This window comes from Podarcis liolepis, assembly GCF_965112155.1.
Source record: "Podarcis liolepis genome assembly, chromosome: 13".
In the NCBI taxonomy this organism is placed as follows: domain Eukaryota; kingdom Metazoa; phylum Chordata; class Lepidosauria; order Squamata; family Lacertidae; genus Podarcis; species Podarcis liolepis.
Window position 1 is genome coordinate 28,855,264 of NC_139573.1, and position 24,249 is coordinate 28,879,512.

At 45.0% G+C, this 24,249-nt stretch overlaps 1 protein-coding gene across 4 annotated transcripts in view; it reads left to right on the forward strand.

Annotated features, from left to right (window-relative positions):
• Positions 1–20,472, forward strand: part of CDK12 (cyclin dependent kinase 12) — a 31,863-nt gene extending 11,391 nt beyond the window's left edge. Inside the window, exons 3-14 of one of the 4 annotated variants that reach the window (XM_083469431.1) lie at positions 1,050–1,226; positions 3,062–3,201; positions 5,258–5,428; positions 6,045–6,234; positions 7,157–7,213; positions 9,615–9,716; positions 10,468–10,545; positions 12,000–12,116; positions 13,090–13,221; positions 14,271–14,485; positions 15,521–15,973; positions 17,590–20,472. In XM_083469431.1, coding sequence (XP_083325557.1) covers positions 1,050–1,226; positions 3,062–3,201; positions 5,258–5,428; positions 6,045–6,234; positions 7,157–7,213; positions 9,615–9,716; positions 10,468–10,545; positions 12,000–12,116; positions 13,090–13,221; positions 14,271–14,485; positions 15,521–15,973; positions 17,590–18,302 — 2,545 coding nt within the window. In that variant the 3' untranslated portion in view covers positions 18,303–20,472. The remainder of the gene's footprint in view (positions 1–1,049; positions 1,227–3,061; positions 3,202–5,257; positions 5,429–6,044; positions 6,235–7,156; positions 7,214–9,614; positions 9,717–10,467; positions 10,546–11,999; positions 12,117–13,089; positions 13,222–14,270; positions 14,486–15,520; positions 15,974–17,589) is intronic. The other 3 variants (XM_083469433.1, XM_083469432.1, XM_083469434.1) reach the window with 3 other exon arrangements.
• The last annotated feature ends 3,777 nt before the right edge of the window (positions 20,473–24,249 follow it).

Below are 24,249 nucleotides of genomic sequence, written 5' to 3' on the forward strand. Positions count from 1 at the left end.
CCATTTTGAAAACAGCAGGCTGTACTAGATGGGTCTTTGGTTTGATCCAGCTGATCTCTCCTTAACTAATCCTACATATGTAGTGGTGCATTCACACATGCACATTACCACTTTAGGTTGTCCCGCTGACTCTGCACACGAACCAGCCTGTAGTTCTGATTCAATTTGGTGATGGTGAGGGGTGTCACACCTGTAACACCAGGTAATTGAAGATGGATGAAGATTTAAATTTTAACTTGCAGAGAAAATTGCTTCATGTAAAAAGCTCATATATGCAGCGGTCAGAAAGTCAGCCCACTCCTTTTTTTTTTTTTTTAGCAGAAATTAATATTTACAAATAACAGTTGAGGGGTGTTTCTCTTCTCTTTTTCCTATCTACCCCTCCCTCCCTCTCACCAACCATGGCAAAGAGGGCTCCAATTCTTCACATCTGCTGGGGGGGGTGTGCAATGGACCCCAGAAGTGGCAACCATTTCAGCTCCCAGTGCATTGCTGGAGCACGTATAAGTGTTCCCCGTTATGTCCTTGTTTTGACTTCTTCTGGGCCCAACAGGACCCTGCATCAGCGATTGCGTGTCAGTTGGATACTCCTAAAATGGTCTCCACCTGTATGCAGGAGCAGAAAGGGGTTAGATGGCCAGTCAATCTAACAGATAACGTACAAGGGAGGAAAGGAGTACCTGTGCAAACCAGCCTTTTTCTGGCTTCTCTAGATATTGCCTACTCATTTTGGCCCCGAAGTTGCGACCATGAGTGTAGATGCTTCCTAGTGTGTGTATGTGTTTGTGTGTTAAAGTAACTTTGGATACCCAAATCGATGCCATATACTAGATTTGGTTCTTGTATGGCGCATCGCTTGGGATGAGCTAAATACCAACAAATACTCGCTGTCGATAAAGTTGGAATCCTGGTGACTATCACATTGCTCCAAAAAAGAAAGCTTATGTCACCTTTGCGTTAGAGGGTGTTGAGATGTGACAAGTAGTTGCTCTAAATAATTCATAAATGTGCCCTTCTTTTGTTTTGTTTTGTTTTTCCTGGTGCTTTAGCCCAAAGGAGATTGTTCCCTCAAAACCTGTGAAGAAGGAGAAAGACCAGAGACCACGACACTTGCTCACGGACCTCCCACTCCCTCCAGAGCTTCCTGGTGGAGACCCTTCCCCTCCAGAGTCTCCAGAACCAAAGGCAGCCACACCACCTCAGCAACCATGTAGAAAGAGACCAAAGTAAGTGTGGAGAGGACATCTGTTTGCATAGTGGCCACTTCAGGGAAACATCTGGTCATTTTGGTAAGGTTTGGAATTAATGGGAAGAATCATAAGAAACCAGATGAAGATAGATGCTTAGCTACTCACCCAAGTTGTGTAAAGCAGTTCCTTCCAGTAAAGTAGAGCTTGCCAGATCATTGCTCAAGCAATCTCATGCCATGTTTTCGTAGTAATAAGAACAGTTAGCATTTATGTCTTGTATTCTCATTCATTCTGAATCACCTTATAGGAGCCTTGTGTGGCAATTGCCAAAGGTTACATACTGTGTTGAAGGCAGAGGCAAGATTTGAACTGGGAACTACTGGTTCCCAGCTGAGTTACCGTGCCATGTTAGGTGTCATGTGCAGACTGATAAACCTGTTTGTGAATTGATATATGCGATTCCTCTTTAATGATTAAAAATAGAATAAACTCTGCATAATATGTTGACATTCACGCTTCTAAAATAACAATAGAAACAGCATGGAGAGGCTGAAATCTACTCCTTGGAGGCCTGGCAGAATTAAAAGATCTCATGAGGCAGAGTAAAGCTAAGAAGATGCTAACCTTTTGTGGCTCATAGGGGAGAGTATTCTGCAAGCAAAATGTCACTACTGAAAAAGCATTACTGTTAGAGGATACCAGCCTTGTCTTTAGCAAGGAAGGCACCTGACAAAGGGTTCCACCGGAAGATATTAAGACACAGGGAAGGTCATTGAGAAAGATGCATTTTCTATATAAATACCTAAAATATAAACTATCATGGCCTAACCAATGTGGAACATTAATATTCAATGTTGACACCTTACAATTCAGCTCAGAAATAGATTGGTAGCCAGTAAAGATTTATTTAACTCTGGTGTAACTGAGTCTGTCTGACTAGCACCAGTAAATAACACTATGATTACGTTGCAAATCTATATAAAACTTTTTTAAAGGGAGAGGAAATGGCAGAAGAAAGAGGTTCATAAAAGGAATCTCTTTGCACATAAAGAGTAAGTCTTTAGGAATCTTTTCGGGTGACGAGAGAGGGAAAAGATTACTACGTAGAAGGTAGCAAATGGCAAATCAGAGGGCCACTGATTTTTGGTGTGGTGCGGGAATCAGCTGCTGGTATCCTAACTAAAGGGAAGAAGCCAAATTCCCAGAGCAAATGTATTTTCTTTGTGTTTATTTATTAAATGTAACCTGCTCTGTTTTTATAAAATATTGAAAACAATGGACACAAATTTACAGAAGCAAAACAAATAGCAAGCAACTGACTGAGGATTCACTTTGTAAGAGCACCAATGCAGAAATAGTCTGGCAACATCTGTAGAGCCACATCTCTGTGTCAGGATCTGTAGTAGCAAGACTAAGGAAGATCTCTGTCTGAGACTTTGGAAACCCAGTGCATGTTGGAATACTACTGGACCAATAGCTAAAATCTGTATAAAACAGCTTCAATTATTCTCAAATATGTTTAAACACCTAGTCCTGTAACGTCTCAATGGGAATTTGCCCAGAACCAATGTCTGAGGTTCTTCAAACTCCTAAGAGGAAGCGTGGAGCATAAATGTAATAAATAACATATCAAATTAGAAATTTCAGTCAGTGTTACAACTTGTATGCATGCATGCTCTAAAGAATCTGTAGTGTCAGGTGTTGATATAGGAACCATGAAGGCAGATAATGGACAGGAAAATCCACCAAAGCTTGTTATTCAGAAACGTTTTGTCGAAGTCGGCATTTGGGATTTTTACGGCTCTTGTGCTTCTCCTACGCAACTCCCATCTCTCTCTCTCTCTCTCTCTCTCTCTCTCTCTCTCTCTCAGAATCTGTTGTCCTCGTTACGGTGAGAGGAGGCAGACGGAAAGTGACTGGGGAAAGCGCTGCGTGGACAAATTTGATATCATTGGTATTATCGGCGAGGGGACCTATGGGCAAGTGTACAAAGCCAAGGACAAGGACACAGGTAGGTACTCGGTGCACACTATTTTCTTTTCTTATTTATTCATACATACTTTTCAAATTTATACATTTCACTAATTTTATACATTTAACTAATTTACAGTCATTTTGACATTTCAAATCTTGGCTTCCTCCCCCCTCTTTCTGTGGTTCCTTAAATTTGTTTTTAATATCTTCTGCATGTCCAAATTATCTTAATTTGCTCATTTATTCATTTTCTTTCAATATATACTCTTGTAAAACTGCAGGTTATTACAGTAATCCTGCCAGTGTTTTTATCGGTTTGTAATTTATCTGTAAATATTCAATTTCCATTCTTTTATTTTAAAAAAATACGTTACCTTGATTTCTTATTCTTCCGGTAAGTTTCGCCATTTCTGCATATTCCATAAGTTTTTGTATCCATTCTTCCTTTGCTGGGACTTTGCTTCTTTCCGTTTTTGGGCACGTAACATTCTTGCTGCTGTAGTAGCACACATAAATAAGTTTCTATACATTTTAAGGTCGTTCTGTCCCTATAATTCCCAAAGGTTATTTTAAGCATCCTTTTCATTTTCATAGAAAAGTGCACACTATTTTCAGTCCGTTTTTCTCATATTGAATTCACTTTTAAGTAGCTGTCACAGAGCGTGCCGGTCAGCCTTCTTCCCTTGGGGGTTTCCCAGTTGGCTCCTCCCACCATTCCCCTGCAACGAACCAATCCATGGCAGTACCCTATAAAAAACGCACCATGTTGTCTAACTGCTTTCACATTTGTTGACATCAGCTGTTTTCGTATAGGCAGAGGCAGTATGCTTACAGATACCAGTTACTAGAAACTGCAGGAGGGGAGAGGACTGTTGTGCCCGTGTCCTGTTTGTGGGCTTCCCACAGGCAAATCGTTGACTGGATACTGGACTAGATGTGCCACCGGCCCTGATCCAGCTGGGCTCTTCCTACATGGATGTGGCCGGTGGCCATGTAATTGTCAGGAGGTCAGCCTGCACTCAAGTAGGACCCTGGCAGAGACACGTGCCCGACTGGCATGTTCTCTCCTTCCTGGTTGATCATTCAGGAGCTTTATAAGCTTTCTTCAGCCCGAGCATCACAGCGACCGACGCCAACCGACACTGGCACACTTAGGGATCCGCGGAGTTTGTGCATCATGCACATGACAGACCTCCGCAACTCAGCATTTTGGCTAATCCAGTTTATTTACATATAAACACACACGGAGCACTGCAACATGGCTCCCTCTCTCTCTAGCATCAGACAGCAAAGAGAGAAAAGAACAAAGGACAATAGTCCCACTTCATGGAACACAGTAACACAAACATCCTGTCTCCATCACTTCCCACTCTGTAGAGTCAAAACATACACCGTCATGTGATAGACAAAAATCCCATGACTGCAATCATAGATCAGAAATTCTAGCAGTAATAGGCTGCTGCTTGGAGGGCTCTTTTAATTCACCATTCTTCAGAATGTAATGCCAGTATGCTTTCTCATGTTTTCTCACAACAAACCCTGTGCAGTACGCCACGATTGATAGCATAAGAAGAGGCCTAGGGATGTATCCAGGCTGAATTTCCTACTTTCTTCCCCAACACTAGCCATGGCATCACAGTCCAAAGCAATAGTCTTGCAATGATTTGTAAGAACGAAATGGGCAAGATGACTGGCAGTTGACAATAATTGTCTTCTTGATGTCAGATTGTAAGTGTGCAAATAACATAATGTATCTCTTACTGCTGCTGCTCCTACTACTATTATTAAATTTGTATACTGCCCTTCATCTGTGGATCTCAGGGTGGTTCACAAGATAAAAATACAAAATACATAATAAAAACAAGGACAAAACAAATCAATTAACCTTACTCCCCCCCCCCCAACCCCAAGCAGTGTTGGCCTCATCTACCAACCAGTGTTGTACTTATCAAAGGTCCGGCTGTGCTGACTTAATATTTCTTCATGTAACTTGGAAGGGAGGGTTGCGTTTAAGAGGACCAGCCTTTTTGCGGCTCATTTTTTATTGCAAATGGTTGCCTGCCTTCTTACCGACTGCCGTTTGTGTTTGACAGGCGAGTTGGTGGCTTTGAAGAAAGTGCGGCTGGACAATGAAAAGGAGGGCTTCCCCATCACGGCCATCCGTGAAATCAAAATTCTCCGGCAGTTGATTCACCGCAGTGTTGTCAACATGAAGGAAATCGTCACAGACAAACAAGATGCACTGGATTTCAAGAAGGACAAAGGTATCGAAGGACATTGTGCTGAGAAGTAAGATGTGAGACTGATGCAGGTTGTGTGGCCCCCTTGGTATCAGTGAACATACTTAGCGTATAAAAATGCTCCGTCCAGGTAAAGGATTCTGCGTAGCCTTGCTTCAATTTTCGCCAGGGGTGCTAGCGTGGCAAAGGCTTGTCTTGTCACAAACATTCATGTCTGAAGTTCGCTCTGCCATTTTGAGGATCTTTCGTGAGATATGTAGAAGAGTTTCAGGCTTTCCCAGTCCATCCCTTTTACTTGGGTGCCATAACCGTGGTGAGCAGGGAAGGAAATGTTTCTTTAGAGATCAGTTCAGTGCAGTGACCTATATGATTCCAAGGTGAGTGATGGGCTGGCACATGCCAATTTTAACCCCCCCCAAAAAAAAATCATGACAATCTTCATAAATATTAAGGAAGGCAGAAAAAGGAGGGCTTCAGTTGTAAATACAGAGTCAGAGCAAAAGCTGTTCTTGCCTTTTCCTGCTCACACCATAATCCATCTTGGAAATTTCACAGACAAGTGTTTGGCCTAAAGCACAAAATTGTGTGCTTTGACACTTTCAGTATTAACAGGCGTTTTCTCCTTCTTACCTTCTCCCAGGTGCCTTTTATCTTGTATTTGAATATATGGACCACGACCTCATGGGATTGCTAGAATCTGGATTGGTGCATTTCTCAGAGGACCACATCAAGTCTTTCATGAAGCAGTTGATGGAGGGGCTCGACTACTGTCACAAAAAAAACTTTCTACATCGAGACATAAAATGCTCCAACATCTTATTAAACAACAGGTAACTGCCAGACCAAATCAACAAAGGAGATGTGGCTCCCAATTCCTGTGCTTTTTAAGTCCAATGTGGAAAGGTTTTTGGAAGCTGCAGCTCGTATAAAACGCAACAGCCAGATTGCTTTCTGGAATATACGTGGTGGATGATGCTACAACAGCCCTCCACCAAATGCACTTTCAAAGAACAATTGAAAGTGCTAATTGTTACCTATAAAGTCCTAAACATTTTGCAGACAGGATATCTGAAAGACTCCTCTGATACGAATCTGCTTCAGGGGATTAATCTCTACTTCAAAGATAGGCTTCACTTAAAATAAGCTTTGGAGGCCTTGTTATATATCCCACCACCAAGCGAAACAGAGCCTTTTCTGTGGTGGCACCCCAACTTTGAAATGCCCTCCCTGAGGAGGCCTTTAAAACTTATTTTACTTCTATGTAGCGTTTTGATTAATTTAAATTTGATTAATTCCACTCTGTTTAATTCCCCCCCCCCCAAAATAATTTGTTCTTAAATCTTTTTTTTTATTGTGCCGTTTTAAATTGGGCATTGCATTTGTGGTGCCTCATACCATTGCTTTATAAAAACGAATAAATAGAATTATAAGTCATTAGGAACTGGGCTGTAGCACATGTCTTTTAAGGCTTGAACTGTTCCACAGAAAGAAGAAATGGGAATCTACCAGATAGTTCAAATTGGCTGTATTCTTCAGTTCTGCCCTTTAAATTTTAAATAAGGGAAGAAGCCATTGTTAAACTTTTTTTAAAAAAGAGCATTGCAGACGTTTCTTGTAAATATGTGAGCTTTTTAAGTGCAAATGACTGAAGCTTCTGTTAATTTTAGTAATTCCTGTTCATTTTCTGTTTCCTCTTCATGCTTTTGTATAAGCCATTGTTAATAAAAGTCTACTTCCACCTTCTTGTTGCAGTGGGCAGATCAAGCTGGCTGACTTTGGGCTTGCCCGGCTCTACAGTTCAGAAGAAAGGTAAGGTGTCTGCTGAACAAAGGATAGGTGTGGATTTAGCTACACCAGGATGGAATCTACACACACATATAAAAAAAAACACTGAGAAAATGCTTTTTTAAAAAATGTTTTGAAAAATATATTGAATTTGCCATAGCTCACCACTGCCATCTAGTGTCACATTGTACATTTCACTTTACAACACACTTAAAATGTTTCAGTTGCAGCTGTACAGCTGAGTGCCAGGACGGTCTCCTGCATAAATGTTAATCTTGCATGTCTCCCATCTGTCTCAGTGAGACTTATGCAAGAGATAGTCCTGCTTGGGTGAACATCTGAGTAATGTCTTGGGTTCAAATCCCACCTCGGTCTTGAACTTTTTGGAAGCCCTCAAGCAAATGATTCTGAGCCTTCGGTCCCTGTTGATGAAGTGAAGACTGGTGCTTTTATTTTAAACCAAAATAAGATGGCTCAAACCTATCTTTCTCTGACCTTGGAAGCTCTGCGTTGTGATCAACTAACCTTTACTCAGAGTAGACCCATTGAAATTGGTGACTGGGAGTAGGTTAAAGGTAAAGGACCCCTGACATTTAAGTCCAGTCGCAAACGACTTTACTGGCCAAGAGAGATGACGTTTGTCTGCAGACAGTTTTTCCGGGTCATGTGGCCAGCATGACTAAGCCGCTTCTGGCGAAACCAGAGCAGCGCACAGAAACACCGTTTACCTTCCCACCTATTTATCTACTTGCACTTTGACGTGCTTTTGAGCTGCTAGGTTGGCAGGAGCTGGGAGAAAGCAACGGGAGCTCACCCCCGTCATGGGGATTCAAACCACCGACCTTTTGATCGGCAAGCCCTAGGCACATGCTTTAGACCAGTGTTTCCCAACCTTGTAGTTTTCGAACTACAATTCCCATCATCCCTGACCACTGGTCTTGCTAGCTGAGGATTATGGGAGTTGTAGTCCAAAAACAGCTGGAGGCCCAAGGTTGGGAAATGCTGCTTTAGACCACAGCGCCACCCGCATCCCATTTCAGTGGGTTCGCTGAGCAAAAGCTAGTTGAACGCAACCCTTTTTTCCCTGATCCCTCAGTGTGTGGAGGCTAGTGGTTGCGAAGGAAGAGTGTTTCCAAAAGTGATCAGAGGCACTTCTATTTCTGCTTCAGATGCTCCTGAGCTCAGTCTCTGGCAGAGTAAAGATGCCTTTGTGAGCCACACCCTGATTCATTTTGGTTCAAATTCTGTGCTGCCAAATGGCGCTTGAGGGTGAATGAAGTAATGATCGCAAGTAGCTTGGCACAATTGAAAGTGCCATATAAACAATCAGCAATAAAAACAATAATTTGAATCCTTGATATAGGTCTTATATAGGCTTGACTTTCAGTATATTAAGCTCTCTCCATACACCACAAGTATTCTGGGGATAATTCATCCTACCAATAGCTTGGGGAGGGTGGGGAGGTACTTTGATCCACAGGGTGAATATCTGTGTTATTTCAAAATAGCTTGAGGCAAATTGTTTTTAGTTCTGGATCAGGAGATTGGGGGGGGGAAATAATTTGGAAGTGATAACAGATAAAATGAATATGTTTCTAATGCTGGTTGCTTTTACAGTATTTTGAAATACTTCCATTCAGTGTCTGAGTAATGTTCTTCCAGCTTTATGCACATTGAAATGCTCCCTTTTAAAATTGCCACAATCAGAATGTTTCTCTTAGAGAAGCCAAGTCCCCAGCCTGCCCGTTTGGGAATAGTCATTACCTGCCACCACCACAAGGAAGCAAAGCCTGGAAGCTGTCCTACTCTGGGACTAAAAATAGTATTATCCAATAACATGCACCTTTTTAAAGATTGTGTAAGTCCATTTCCAGTCCAACAAATGGCCTAGAATCAAGCAGATAGGCATCCGATTAACCCCTTAGATGGGAGGCCACTGGCCTCCTGTTGCGGCATTCTTTGTGTTGCATGTTTCATTGTGTAAACATCACTCAAGCTTTTATGCTTCAGGTTGCATGCCCTATTAACCTATAAAGCATTTTTTTCAAGCAGCATTAGAGATCTGATGACATTTTACAAGCATGATTGTAAAAGCACCTGCGACACACATCTGGATGAAACGTTAAAAGCCCCTTTTCCCATTGTCAGGATTGAGAGCAGGTGTGGCTGTGAGAGAAACCTTCCTTGGCCTATCTAAAGCCCTTTAACACACATACACACACAAAAAATATGGGTTGTGACTATGGAAAACGATTCCTACACAGTTCCTTTTGTTTCAACCATTTGAATCCAAGCCAGCTGGGATTGAAGCTTCACCCTTGGTCCCAAACACAGTTTGGCTGCACCATTCTCACTTCTCTATGTATGTTCTGATTCCTTACAGAAATCTCTCAACCTGAAACATCTCTTTTTTCCCCTCACTTAGCCGTCCATACACCAATAAAGTCATTACGTTATGGTATCGACCACCTGAGTTGCTGCTAGGCGAGGAACGTTACACTCCGGCCATTGATGTCTGGAGCTGCGGGTAAGTCATCTTTCTAGTTTCTGATATGAGTTTACAGTTCTTGCTGAATGCATCCCTATGTTGTGCTTTTTCAGTGGCTTGTACGAATGTGTGTCTGTGTCTGTGTCTGTGTACTAAAAACACTTTCTAAACATTTAGGCATACTGTGAAAACTCTGGCGGTGCCCGCATTTGATGTAGTTTAGAAAATCAAGCTATAGGCCAGGTTCTGTCATTTGCATCATAATGGTGAACCATGACAGTGTGTGTGAGTGAGTGCCCATGGATTGTTATATTTATTATGTGATGCATCCCATTGTTTCTTTTTAAAATTTGGTAGCCTGGCCCCTTTATTGCAGAAAGAGTCTGCTCAGTGTTCCATGAGCCTTGGAGCTGCTGAGGAATAGAAGATTCTGTGTTTTGTGAGTTCCAGCTTCCATCCCGATCCAAAGTAGAAAATTTTGGACACCTAATTGGCACAGAGGCTATCACAACACTGATCAGGCTTTCTGGATTTGTTTTATAGCAGTCTTTTTGCATGGTAAAGGTGAATGTGTCACACATCTTCCCAATGCAAGTGGGAAATATTGATCATAGAGGTTAATGGAATTAGACTTTTTTTAACGTTCAAATTTGACTGGGCACCTCCCTCTCTGTTCTGGGTTTCTACCAAACCTAAGCAACCAAGGAGAGTCACCCAACACGCCATTCAAATGCTTCCTCCAGTTTCTGCTGTTCATTTCAACCATTCTTTGTTCCTTTTCCTCTCCCAGCTGCATCCTTGGGGAACTATTTACAAAGAAGCCTATTTTTCAAGCCAATCTTGAGTTGTCCCAGCTGGAATTAATCAGGTAAGTCATTCTGTGTGTCATCAACCGGAGCGTGTGCAAAGAGAGCTGTGTGTGCTGTCTTGGCGATGCCAGCAGCCATTTTGTTCCGAAATGCTAGCAGTCACCTTATGTGCAGGTAACAGGGCCCCCCACAGGTAGTTTTTTTGTACAGACTGAAAGCGGTTGTTGGCAGCTAAGTGTCAGAACCATGTAGACACAAACAGAAGCAATCCTTGCAATCAGGATCTCAGTGAGAGAGAGAAATTATCCCTTGACTTCATTTGAGTGCCTCACCTAATTGGCACCAGATTGAAGGGAGGCAAAAATATCAGCGGCCTCCATTATAGATGTTTAGGGCAGCTCAGAGCATATAATGCCCTTAGCCTAATGTTTCACCTTTTTTAAAAAACTCTGCTCCGTACCTAAACTTGCTTTTACCTTCCAAGGCACCCTGTCTTAAGATAGAATTATTTCTAAAATCTATTATGAGGGATGCGGGTGGTGCTGTGGTCTAAACCACAGAGCCTAGGACTTGCCGATCAGAAGGTCGGCAGTTTGAATACCCATGACGGGGTGAGCTCCCGTTGCTCGGTCCCTGCTCCTGCCAACCTAGCAGTTTGAAAACACGTCAAAGTGCAAGTAGATAAATAGTTACCGCTCCGGCAGGAAGGTAAACGGTGTTTCCATGCGCTGCTCTGGTTCGCCAGAAGCGGCTTAGTCATGCTGACCACATGACCCGGAAGCTGTATGCCGGCTCTCTCAGCCAATAAAACGAGATGAGCGCCGTAACCCCACAGTCAGCCACGACTGGGCCTAATGGTCAGAGGTCCCTTTACCTTTTTACTATGAGGAAGAGCCTTCCTAAAAGGACAGCAGTAATCATGGGGGTCCTTTAAAAGTTAGAAAAATGGACACTTCTGTGCAATTAACCTGACCTTGCATGTAAACAAGCCCTGGGAAGCTTTAGAGAAATCTGGTTCTTTTGGATCTGCTGTGTGTTATGTCCTGCAGGAGGCAGGGGATCCTCGGATAGGATCCGGTGCCGGCGGGGAACTGTCTGTTCGAGGATCCCCTCCATTCCCTGCAGAAAATTGACCTTCACAGGAGGTCCGCTATCACATTTTTATTCCTGTCCATCCTTGACGGGAGGCCCTGTCTCATCTACCTGCAGTGTAGGGTGAGGAGTAGCAAGGGGAGTGGGAGGCTGCATGCAGGCATGTACAGAAATAGCTTTGAAGCCATTTGGCTTCACTAGATGAGAGGGAAAATCAGAAGAGGCTTCAGCCATCCATGTCTTCTAGGCTGGAGAACTAAATGGCTTCTGTTTGAGCGGTTTCATTTTGATGGATCTTTCGCTTCACATTTTATGGTCCTTTTAACTTGTGTAAACCACAAAGAAATACTGGGCAACGTGGCAATATAGAAAGGCAATACATAGTTGTGTTCACGTTCTCCCTTTTCCAAATCTCCTGCAGCCGCCTTTGCGGGAGCCCCTGTCCGGCTGTCTGGCCAGATGTCATCAAGCTACCTTATTTCAACACCATGAAACCTAAGAAGCAATACCGAAGGCGACTACGGGAGGAGTTTTCCTTGTACGTCCTGGGTAACTGTGTTGTGTGCCTACGAATCCTTATGTCTGTGATATCTCCAGAAAGCACTGAATTTATGTATAACTCCCCCCTCCCCACAAGATCCACACCCCAACATTTTGTGTGTGTGTGTGTGTGTTAGCAATAAGGGTGGGGATTGAGAGACATGGAGAGGCACAAGAAAAATGATTTGCTGCTGGAGAACAATCCACGATAGAAATGGAACGAGATGCTTGTGATATTTGCTGCAAGAGATCAGCCCAAAATGAGCTGGTGCTGAAATATAGAGTATAGCCAGTGCGGTACCCCAATGAGAGAGTTCTGTTCTGAATGTGAGACATCCATGTTCATATCCTTGCTGAGCCGTGAAGCTCGCTGTAGTAACCGTGGCCAAAACAGAGTTTCTCACCCTAAGCTACATTGCAGGAAGCTGCCAGGCTAGTGCTCCCATCTAAGCTTGGGAAGAGTAGGTGAGGTGCAAATATCATAATCAGTATAGTGGTACCTTGGGTTATGAACTTAATTCATTCCAGAGGTCTGTTCTTAACTCGAAACCGTTCTTAACCTGAGGCGCGCTTTCGCTAATGGAACCTCGTGCTGCCGCTGTGCCGCTGCCACGCGATTTCCGTTCTCATTCATACAGTGGTACCACTGTAATGCACTTGGGTTGTGTTGCGCAAGCCACTAGCTCAGTCCTAGGAGTAATAATACTGGCCTGCTTTTAAAGGGCAGGGCTATGGATTCAACTAAGTCCTACTCCGAGGAAACTGGTTGAAATGAATGAACCTAAATTAATCATGTCTCCTAACGTCAGTGGATTTATTCTGAGTAGGACCAGTGATGAATATCACCCAAGTATTTGGGGACAGGGAATTAAGAGATAATATGTGTGCAGAAGAGCAGCGCTTGTTATTGTCATAATGGGGACCGTTTGTGGGTTGTTGTTGTTTTCTTCATTTTCTCTCTCTTCTCCCAGCATCCCTTCTGCTGCTCTTGACCTATTGGACCATATGCTCACGCTGGACCCCAGTAAACGATGCACAGCAGAGCAAGCCTTGCAAAGTGACTTCCTGAAGGATGTTGATGTCAGCAAGATGGACCCTCCAGAGTAAGCACCTCACTGTTCCTTGGGAAAGTGAGCCTGCAGGGTGGGGACTGAAATATGTCCTAGCCTTTTAAAGGTGCATTGAGAGTGGATTGCTTGGATTCATAGCAAGGCAGGGCTAGCTAACCCACAGATACACACAGAGCGATCTGCGCAGTTCAGACCACAGAACGCTACTGGCAGGGAGGGAGCGTTCACCAACAGGTGTCCACTTAACCATCGCAGCAGAAGCTGCATATTGCGGTGACACGTTTCAGTGGAAAGGTAACCTCAGCCCTGGTTTGTGAGCCCGTTTAACCTCAGGGGAATTAAATGGCTTCTTCTATGTGTTTCAGCCTCAGTGTATGCTCCTTCTGTGTGCAATGAGAAAGGATATCACCTGCTTACCTGACACCCCAACCCCACCTTGTAAGGCAAGAGGATCTAGGAAAGGATTTTTTTGCTCCCTGTCTTTGCCTGCCTCATTCATATTCAGAGGCAACAGGAAGACTTCAGCCTCCACACACCCAAGCATATCTGCAGCCCCAAAATTTGACTCTGCAGCACAACTCAAAGTACATCTCTAAGCCTTCATGAAAAGCTTATCTGTAAGAGTTCCCTAAATTTGGCTTAGCTTACCTGTGTTACTGACCTGATCCAATCCTTTGCATCCCCTGAGCCCTTTGCCACACACAGAGGACTCCTGGAAGGGTTGTGCCATACTGAGATTTTGGGCAAAAGTTGTGCAAATCTAGCTCCTTTTGTAAGGCCTGTCGGGTAGTAGGAGACTGACCTGCCCTTTCTCTTAAGTTCTCCATTCGTGCCAAATAACTCAGGATGGGCAGGGTTGGTCTAATGCCTGAGCTAGTAAAAGCACACCCACCCACACCCAGTTCGCCATAATGTGCTAAAAGCTTGGGAAAGAAGAGGGAATCTTTGTGCTGAGCATTTGGGACCGGTGTGGCATCAGACAGGCAGGGGCGGTCACCCAGTGTCAGAATTTGTCTTCCAGGCTTCTGCCCCAACTTCATTGCTCCCTTCTCAACAAAGGTCCATTTGCTGTCTTTCTGCAGCCTTCCTCACTGGCAAGACTGCCACGAATTGTGGAGCAAGAAGCGGCGGCGGCAACGGCAGAGTGGGATCGTGGTAGAGGAGCCCCCCTCGGCCAAGGTTTCCCGAAAGGAGACAGCCTCCGTAATAAGCACAGATGCTATCAAGAATCACAGCAGTCCTGTACAGCCACAGCCTGCTCCGATCAAAACACAACCTTGCGCTGTAGACTCATTCGGTCAGTGTATAGCCTGGGGTAACAGCTATAGCTTTAGTTAGCTAGACTGGGCTGTCTTCTTACTACCCTTGGTTCCCTTTTGCCATCCAGCTGGCTGCTGGTTGCTTTTGCTCCTTTAGACAGAGGCAACTGGGTTGAGCTCTAATGTAAAAGGTGATATTCTGAAGCCAGATCTCCAGCCCCTTCCCCCCCCCCCCAAAAGTGACAAGGGGAATACAGCTGTTATGTCTTGCACTTGGGAAAACCATAAGTTTGGCGCAGGACCCATGTAGCAGGAAGCTGGGGTAGCAAGCAAAGATGCAGACAGATTTATTGGCAGAAGGGCTGTCAACTGATTAATCAGGACTTCCAACTTGGAGAGTGTTTCCAGAAGGCTATCATGGTTGATGATATTGAAGTGTCCCGAGAGGTCCAGGGGAGTCAGTAGGATCACTCTCCACGTGTCTCTCTCCAGACTTAAGCTATTCACCAGAGTGATCCTATCAGATTCTCGGACAGAATGAGTCAATTGGTCTGAGAGATCTGAGATGACAAACCCAACAGGTGATAGCTGGAGATAGCATGGACTAGTAGGAAAGTGAAACTGGGGCAACCCAGTCAAGTGGCAGGGTATTATTATTATTATTATTAGCAGCAGCAGCTGGGTTGAATAGAGAAGATTCCAGAGTAGCACTAGGTCTGTGTCTATACAGGAGCAAGACTGAAACCTCCTGTGGCTTCCTGCCCACACCTGCTATCCCACCCCGCATAGTCAAAACCACCAGCAGGGCACAGAGCACTTCCTGCTCTGTCAAATGAGGGGGTACTCATCCTGAGAATGGCTCCCTAACCTGTCTCCATCCTTGGACTCTCCATGCCCTTAATAGCTCTGATTTTGGTGGTTGTTGTCAGTCTCTTGTAGAAGGCGGAGGGAGACAGGTGTCTGAATGTGCATGTGGACGGGTGGTTGCTTATGGACTGCCTTCTGCTATTCCATTCCTAACACTCTGTTTTGTTTTGTTTTTGTCCTCTGGCGGCTTTCCTTGGCGTTTACAGCAGGCCTGGGTGACATCACGCAGCAGCTGAATCAGAGCGAGCTGGCTGTCTTGCTGAACTTGTTGCAGAGCCAGACGGACCTTAGCGTCCCGCAGATGGCTCAGCTGCTCAACATCCACTCAAACCCAGAGATGCAGCAACAGCTGGAAGCCCTCAACCAGTCCATCAATGCACTCAATGAAGCCACCACGCAGCCACAGGACTCTCAGAAAGCGTCCGAAGAGGAAGCAACAGTTGAGGAGCCGCCCCCGCCAGCCCAGCCGTCAGAAGAGCAAGCCACCCCGGAAGTGGCGAACACTCAGGGAGACATGCAGAGCATGCTGGCGGTTTTGCTGAGCCAGCTCATCAAGACCCAGGAGCCGGCAGGAAACGCGGAGGAGAACAATGGGGAGAAGAGCAGTGAGCTGCGGGGGCCGCGGAAGACCCCCACTTTGCCTCAGGAGGAAACTACAGGTAAATAATCGCAGCATCCCCCCCTCTTGCTCCTGGGACATAAGGAGGGAAAGGATGTTGGGGCTTTCCAAGCGGTAAATAAAAAGCACTTTGAATATTCTTTAACCAAGCCTGGTAGTCGTCTCTTGAGTGTGTGTGGAATCTGGCAGCAAAATCCCCGTCAGAAGTTCTTGGTCAGGCTGCTCCCTCCTGCGTTAAGGCCAAACAATAATACAATCTGCTTTAAGAGTAGGAAGCCATTTGCACATCAGAATTGCCACCTGAGTTTAAGTAGTGACAGCCACTGTAAGACCTATCACACAGGGCTGGTTCCGACATTCAGACAGACAATCTCATGTGGATTCTACCACATTAGAAAGCAATTTGGGGGCTGACTTCGTAAATATTCTCCAGGCCTAAACTTCCATACATGTAAGAAGCTGACATGGCAATGAGAAGGCAGGGCTAGAGCACTTGTACTGCCTGTGCTGTCTTTCCATGTGTAAAGAAAGCATTTTAAATAAGCAGTTCTCCCCCCCCCCCGCCCCGCATTCTGAAATGATAGTCATGGGAGGCTTTCCACCATGTGGGTTTCCCCCCACCCTGAATGTTTTGATCAAGTGTTTCTCATACCTCTTTGCTTGCTACACTGCGTGCATGTTTAACGTACCATAACTTTCATCTTTAAATGTCATAATGCACCCTGAGAATAGGATGGAAACTCCTAGAAATTCTTTTTGAGTCTGTGGCTAAGCTAGAAGGAATTAGGTTAAGAGGAAATCTTACCCCACCCCACCTGGGTGAAGGCACAAGTTTTCTTCCTTTCGTTTGCTTTTTAAAGGAGCACGTTTCTACTCCTTTTGTTTGCAGAGATGCTCTCAAAAGCATGTTGGCAATATTTGCTGAATTCTCAGATGCCAAAGGAGGGGCTCAGCCTTATTTCCTGCGGCTGGGACTTTGGGGCTCTGCCTAGGGCTTTGCAGCTCCCCATGACTAGCCATAGTAAAATGAACATAGTACAGCAGACGCTCGGGTTGCGAACGTGATCCGTGTGGGATGCACATTTGCAACCCGCAGCATTCGCAACCTGCAGCGGCGCGTCTGCACACGTGCGGGTTGCAATTCGGTGCTTCTGCGCATGCGCGATCCCTGAAACCCGGAAGTAACCCGTTCTGGTACTTCCGGGTTTCAGCGGGTCCGTAACCCAAAAAAACGAAACCTGGACCGTCTGTAACCCAAAGTATGACTGTAATATGAAGTAAATAGAATAACCTTTTTTTCGTTTTTCCATTTTCCATTCATTTTTCCATTTTCTATTCATGTCACACAATGTGGGTTTCCTTGGTTAATTAAGTTTTGTTTTTGTTTCTTTTCCTTTAAAAACATCAAGAGTACACACACCTTGCCCTGCTTAGAATTCTGTACCTGCTACCATTAGTTGCAGCTCTCAAAGATCTCGGGAAGAGGCCTGTCAAGCCTTGCTATCTCAGAGCCTTCTAGCGGGCGGTCACCTGGGGTCTTTTGTACGCAGAGCATGTGCTATGGCTCCCTCCCCATGAGTCCGTGCCTGAAATGTTTTGATGTTTGTTCACGTGTGACTTTTAAGACGGTGTTTAAAAGAAGTAACCATTCCACAGCCTGTCCTCACATTCTCCCACCAGAGAAGAGACCCCCGGAGCCTCCAGGACCTCCGCCGCTGCCGCCGCCGCCGCCCAGCCTGGCCGAGGAGAACATCTCCAACGCAGCTCAGGACTTTAACCCGGCCGTGACGGCCGCCCTCCTCCACCTTTTATCCCAGCAAGAGGCAGGGCTGCCGAGCCACCCAGAGCACGAAGCCCAAGCTGTGATGCCTTCCTCGGATTATACCCAATCACAAAGCTCATCCAGGACTTACAGCACCGACGGGACCGAGGGAAGCAGCTTCGACGTCGACGAGCGGAACTCCAGCCAGACTTTAACAGCGGAGACGTCGCCTCAGACCTTGGGGAAAAGTAGGACATTTCTGGGCTCCGCAAGTCACCTCGGGGAGTCAAGCAGCTACCAGGGCGCAGGATCGGTTCAGTTCCCGGGGGACCAGGATCTCCGTTTTGCCCGGATCCCCTTAGGGATGCATTCTGCCGTTGGCCAGTCCTTCATCAAAGCCACCGAGGGGAGCAACAACACACTGGTGCACGCAGAGGCCAAAATTCACAACTACAGTGAGGTGGGAGTGGCAAACGCTAGTTCTAGTGACACAGGAACAAGTCACACGTGGGGGAACCCGGTCCAATCCGCTGCTTACGGAAAAGCCTTTCGCGGGCAGAGTAGATTGCCTCCAAGAGGAGGTCGAGGAAGAGGGTTACCTTACTAAAAATGACTGGAGAGGGGGGAATTGGTACCTTTTTTTTTCAGTGGTGTTTTACCATCCTTTTCCCCCTTGACCTTTCCAGCAGCCGGTTTGTCGGGGCAAACCATTGCCCACCTCCAGCCCACCACAGAAATGGTTTATTGTTGATACTTAGCCCTCCTGCTCCCCTTCTGCTCACCAGACTGCTGCTGCTGTTCTCTCCCCCACTCCACTGTGGGGCTTTAGAATGAAGACCTTTGCCTTCCCCCCCCCCTTACTTTTTTTTTTTTACATCTTCCAATACCCAAAGACCTACTGATTTGGGTTTCCCCACTCAAAGATTGCAGGAGAAGGAAGGAATCCTTAAAGAAGTCATAATAATAAATTGGAAACATGAACCGAATGTGTTTGCTAGCCTTGAGCCATTTATTTGTGAGAGTGAGCCCCGCTGAGAGTCTGGAAAAACTGAATCGTTTCCTCTGCAGCAGAATGAGGTGGCAGAAAGAGCCGTACTGCTCCAGATTGCAGGTGGGAGAACCTACCTTTTTTGAATCCATGCGCACGAACACACACTACAACTTGCCTCCCTGCACACAGAAAGCCTAGCACACCTGGGAGTGAGATTGTAGCCCAGTCCCTCTCTCCATTGTGCTAGCCTTGTTGTTTTCCAGGAGGCAAAGTGATTGGTTTAAGATATATATATATATATATATATTATATTAAAAGGGGGGGGGGAGAGGAGCATTCAGAAAAGGACAGTTCTCCCCCCCCCCCCCAGTGGTAAAACTCATTCTGCCGCATCGTTCTGCTGTATGTGTAAGATCCAGCCTCAGTATTGCAAAGGCAATGCGTTGTTTTGTTTTCCTTTGCCTCCTTGAATTTCAAGATTTGTCAGATGGTGCCTACATGCCTTTTATACTGAATTGGGAGGATTCGGTTTATGTTCTGTAAGATCCGGGATATTTCTCTCCCCACCCCCTTCTTAGCCACATCTTCTTCCCATGATGAAAAGACAGGATGCTACCATTCTTCTCCTGGCTAGCTGTCCCTTGTTTTACTGTGAAAGGCCTCGTGCTGTCTCATACTCACCTTCCAGACCTTTAGCCGAACTGAATTTCTGTAGTGTCCACGAGTCCGTTGACTTTTGGATGTTTTCTTCTTCCTTTTTTAAAAAATTTTCTCTCTTAAGAATGGTGAGTGTCTTTTTGTTGAAGTTCTTAAGGCCAAAGTAAATGGCTGAAAATAAAATGAAAACCAAAAGCTTTGTAATGCTTAAGTTCTTCGGGGTGGAGTGAGCTTAAGATTGAAGCTGAGAGCGGTCAGGGCAGATGGGAGCCGAACAAGCAAGATCGGCGTTTACAATCTTCCGAATGGTTAACAAGTGTTTACTGTCTCTTGTGCGATTTCGTTGTTGTCAATGTTAAAAAGCAGCCTACCCGCAGCTTTCCTCACTGATACTGCAGTGAGGATCAGTTTATATTTATATACTTTTAATGGCTTTAGCAGTTCCACCTGCTCTGGTTAATTTGTTTTTCCCCCCAAATATTTTCTAAGACGTAGATTTTTACTGTGAAGGACAGCAAGCCTGTTTTTGGTTTTTTTGCGGGGTTTTTTTTTCTTCCCAAAAAGTGGAAACTTGGAAGGGTGACTAATTTCTCGGGGGGGGGGGGAATCATTCTCCTTTTAAACTTGACAGTGTTCAAAGGGGAGAAGCATGTCAGAAATTGCAGGGGGCAGAGGGAGTTTTAGCTCCAGCTTCTGGTCTTTACTTTACAAAAGAAGAACGGAATCTTCTTGCTTTCGTATAATACAAAAGAAAAGCTGCCTCTGTGTAGCACACTGCTGCTGAGGGCAGGGGAAAATGCCTTAAAACACGTGGACAGGAGAGCCTGATGTGGTACAAGGGAGTCGAAACGGCCTTTAGAAAACAGTTCTGTGGAGGTTGGGGTAGGCACTGTTCAGTATAATATGTGCCACCTTGTATTGACAAACATACAAAAAACCCACAACCTGCTTCTTTCAATTCTGCAAAGTGTAGTAAGTTTGCAAAATTCCAAGTGTAAATTTTGTATGTGTGTGTTTTTTTAATTCAGTTATGAGTTCATGCCTAACATGCAAAGAAAAGAGAGAGAGTACTGTACATGCAGAATATGGTAAATAAAAAGGAGAGACTTCTCCCAGGCATTTATTTAAACATTTCTCTTTTTTTCTTTTCCCTTCTTCAGTTTCCTGATGTTTTGAGCCTTGGCATTTTTAGGCTGTCATGGAGTTCTCAGACATGTCTCTCCTCTTCTCCGTCCTCTCCACCTCCCTTCCTCTCTCCAGGGGAAAACACAATTGCTGCCATTCAGCCATGTGGCCATTAATTTTAATTTTTTTGCTCTTGTCATAAACCTGCTCACCTGAAGAAATTTGACCACCCCTTTCATGCTGGGTCTTGCAGATTCTGACTTAACACGCTTCCTTTACTGCCTCAGATCCTCCGAGGAAAAACTACTTAGGAAGGTATACTCTGGTATGAAGATTTTCTCCCCCCTCCCTTCTAGTGTGGAGTCTCAGCAGCCATAATGAGTAACATTTACCCAGCTGAGGAAAGTATGGAGTTTACAGAAGCCAATCACTTTTGAGTATTTAAACCCAAAGCGGGTGGCGCTGTGGGTTAAACCACAGAGCCTAGGACTTGCTGATCAGAAGGTCGGCGGTTCAAATCCCTGCGACGGGGTGAGCTCCCATTGCTCGGTCGCTGCTCCTGCCAACCTAGCAGTTCGAAAGCACATCAAAGTGCAAGTAGATAAATCGGTACCGCTCTGGCGGGAAGGTAAACGGCATTTCCATGCACTGCTCTGGTTCGCCAGAAGTGGCTTTGTCATGCAGCCACATGACCTGGAAGCTGTACACCGGCTCCCTCGGCCAATAAAGGGAGATGAGCACCACAACCCCAGAGTCAGTCACAACTGGACCTAATGGTCAGGGGTCCTTTTAAGGTATCACCTTGAGTTTCAAGGGAACGAAGGGGGTGCAAAGGAGGTAGTTGATAATAAACCTCCCCCTCATTTTGGCCCCAGCAGCTGCATTACCAGTTTTCATACATTATGGAGTTATTATTTTTTTAAAGGCCCATGGTGACATTTCTTGAGTTGCTGCTGCTCAGTTAGAATGTCACATGGAACAACTTTGCACCTGAATTGTTTACCCTTGGGCCACAGCTTATTTTGCATGACATCTGCCCTATGCCTAGATGGTGGCATCCTAGTCTTCATTGTCACGCATCCTCTTTGGGTGTTGTGTGGAAAAGGTGCATCTTAAGGAGTCGTCGTGCCCAAGTTTAGCGTCTTAGGAGGCAAGAGAGATGATGGTGAGCATTGAAAGCGGAGTAAATATGTCCTACACATGAGGATCAGGATCCTAAAAAGTCCCGCTTGGATAAACTCGGGGACCCTTCTTTGGAGAATCTTAAAAAAAAATAATGTGGGGAGACGTCTGATCATCAGATGTGGAAGAGTATACCTATGCTGTATCGGGCCAATTTTAGTTGCTTAACAAAATGGCAAATACTTTTGAGTAGCGCAAATCCTTGCTTCAGAAAATCATGTTTATGCATGCACTATTTCTTACAGTCACATGGAACAACTTCACCCCTAACCTGTTGCCCCAGGTTATGACTTGTGAAAGACCTAACGCATGTAACAAACAGCACAGGTAGAACTTGGTATTGCTTGGATGCAGCAGTTGAAAGCATTCAGTTGACACATGCACAAACAGGAAAGAGCTAATATGTGTACAACCTGACAGAGCATGGGCGGACCTTGTCTATCAGCAGGTACAGCCTAATCAAACCTGTTTTTTTCAGCTTCCACTACTGGTTAATTAACACAACAGTTTTACTTGTGAAATGCCAGCAGCTGGGCAGTGGAAACCCTAATGGAACATTACTAGAGCTCATTTTCAAAAAATTTGCACAAACTGGGGGCGGGGGGAGAGAAAGATGATTCACATAGATCCCAGCTTTCAAATCCCCCCCTTCCTTTTAAAAAGACATTTCTAGCCCTTATAGTTGGGGATATATATGAAGTCATGCAGGGTCTGTCGGCAGAAAACGTCAATGTACTGTACAGAGATGGCAGCAGTTTTTAAATGGAATTCCAGCAAATTCCTTGGAAAGCTCATGGAGGTGCCACACTGAGAAGTTCACTGGTGGCAACCAAGCTTCCCTGAAATATAGCTGGCCCTCTGCTTCTGATTTTTTTTCTGTGAAACATGCAGGTTTAGAAGATTATTGGGTTGCATTCTCAGTTCATGGAAGGCAAGGACAAGACCCAAAAGATTAGCTCGGTGCCTCATATGAACATGGCCAGGAAGTTAAGAGCTAAATTTGTGGCTCAGCTTGATTGTCCTTTATAGTTAAACAAATTACACTATTCCACACATGCATGTGTATGAACTAAGTGTGTGCCCTAAAACATAACCCTCATTTCCCTGGAACATGCAGGAGAACATATGTGTAACTGTGAAAGTAAGTCCCTGAAGACGCAAAGTTTGAAAGCCCTTGTATCTACTTCCCCACAATAAGCTGCTGTTTTCTCCTTGAGTTGTACACAGCTGTGACCCATCACATATTTGCATCTCTTCTGCATTGCTAGAAATATATTCAGCAGACTACCAAATTCCAGCTAGTAAGCTCAGAGTAGCCTGCAAATTGAAGCAGGGGAGAAGATGCAAGATGCACCGAGTTTCCATTCCAGTAGAAATAATCCAGGTGTAACCAGGAAGTGTCTCATATCTGCTCTACTAGGAATGTACAAGCCTGCTTTTTTTGTTGTTGTCCAAGATCCTTGTGAACCCTTGGCCAAGGTTGTGTGTACACAGTGCTTTTTTTTATAAAAAAGTAAATTTATGTGTCCCCCACCAGAAAAACCTGCCTACATTCTAACTTTGTCATAATTTATTATTAAGTATTTACTAATATATAACTCTGGTTTTGCTAGCTATGAGGACCACAAGGAGATCTACAGGGCATTCAGCTCATTGCAGATCTCATTCAGCTACTTCGGTGGGTTCTGAGATTTTTGCCGAGCATTGTGCATGGCATACTTCAAAAACAATAATTCTAAAAATTAACAAAAAGATGGCACAGGGAAAAACCACAGGGAAATAGATTTACAAGTTAGGCTCATAATTAATACCTAAATTTTATCTCATATACATAGAGCTACTCCCCGCCCCGCCCCCCCAAATTCCTGTGTTCATTGTTTGCCCTATCTTAAATGTGTATATGTATAGTTAGCAAATGTTGCCAGACTCCAGGCATTAACAGAGCAATCTTCTGCATGTCTCTATTCAAAACAGGCCTGCTTTTGGAAGTGGTGGTCTGATAAACCTGGGAGCGATCAGGAACTCCTGAGTGTATCTGATTGCTGCTGAAAGCAGCCTGTTAGGGTAAGGCACCAAACTCAAAACAGTGCCAAATTCAAGTCATGACTGCAAAGGAACATTCCCTTGCAGCCTTGGCTTTATGTGTCCTGTGCCCGATGTCAGATGGGCATGACTTGGCCCAAATGGCAAAGCAAGCCAAATTAGGAGGGCTGATCTACCACTGATTTAAAATTTAAATGAATTTAAATTTTAAAGGCAGGATATAACAGCATCACACGCAGGTGGCGCTGTGGGTAAAAGCCTCAGCACCTAGGGCTTGCCGATCGAAAGGTCGGCGGTTCGAATCCCCGCGGTGGGGTGCGCTCCCGTTGCTCGGTCCCAGCGCCTGCCAACCTAGCAGTTCGAAAGCACCCCTGGGTGCAGGTAGATAAATAGGGACCGCTTTCTAGCGGGAAGGTAAACGGCATTTCCGTGTGCAGCTCTGGCTCGCCAGAGCAGCGATGTCACGCTGGCCACGTGACCCGGAAGTGTCTGCGGACAGCGCTGGCCCCCGGCCTCTTGAGTGAGATGGGCGCACAACCCCAGAGTCTGGCAAGAC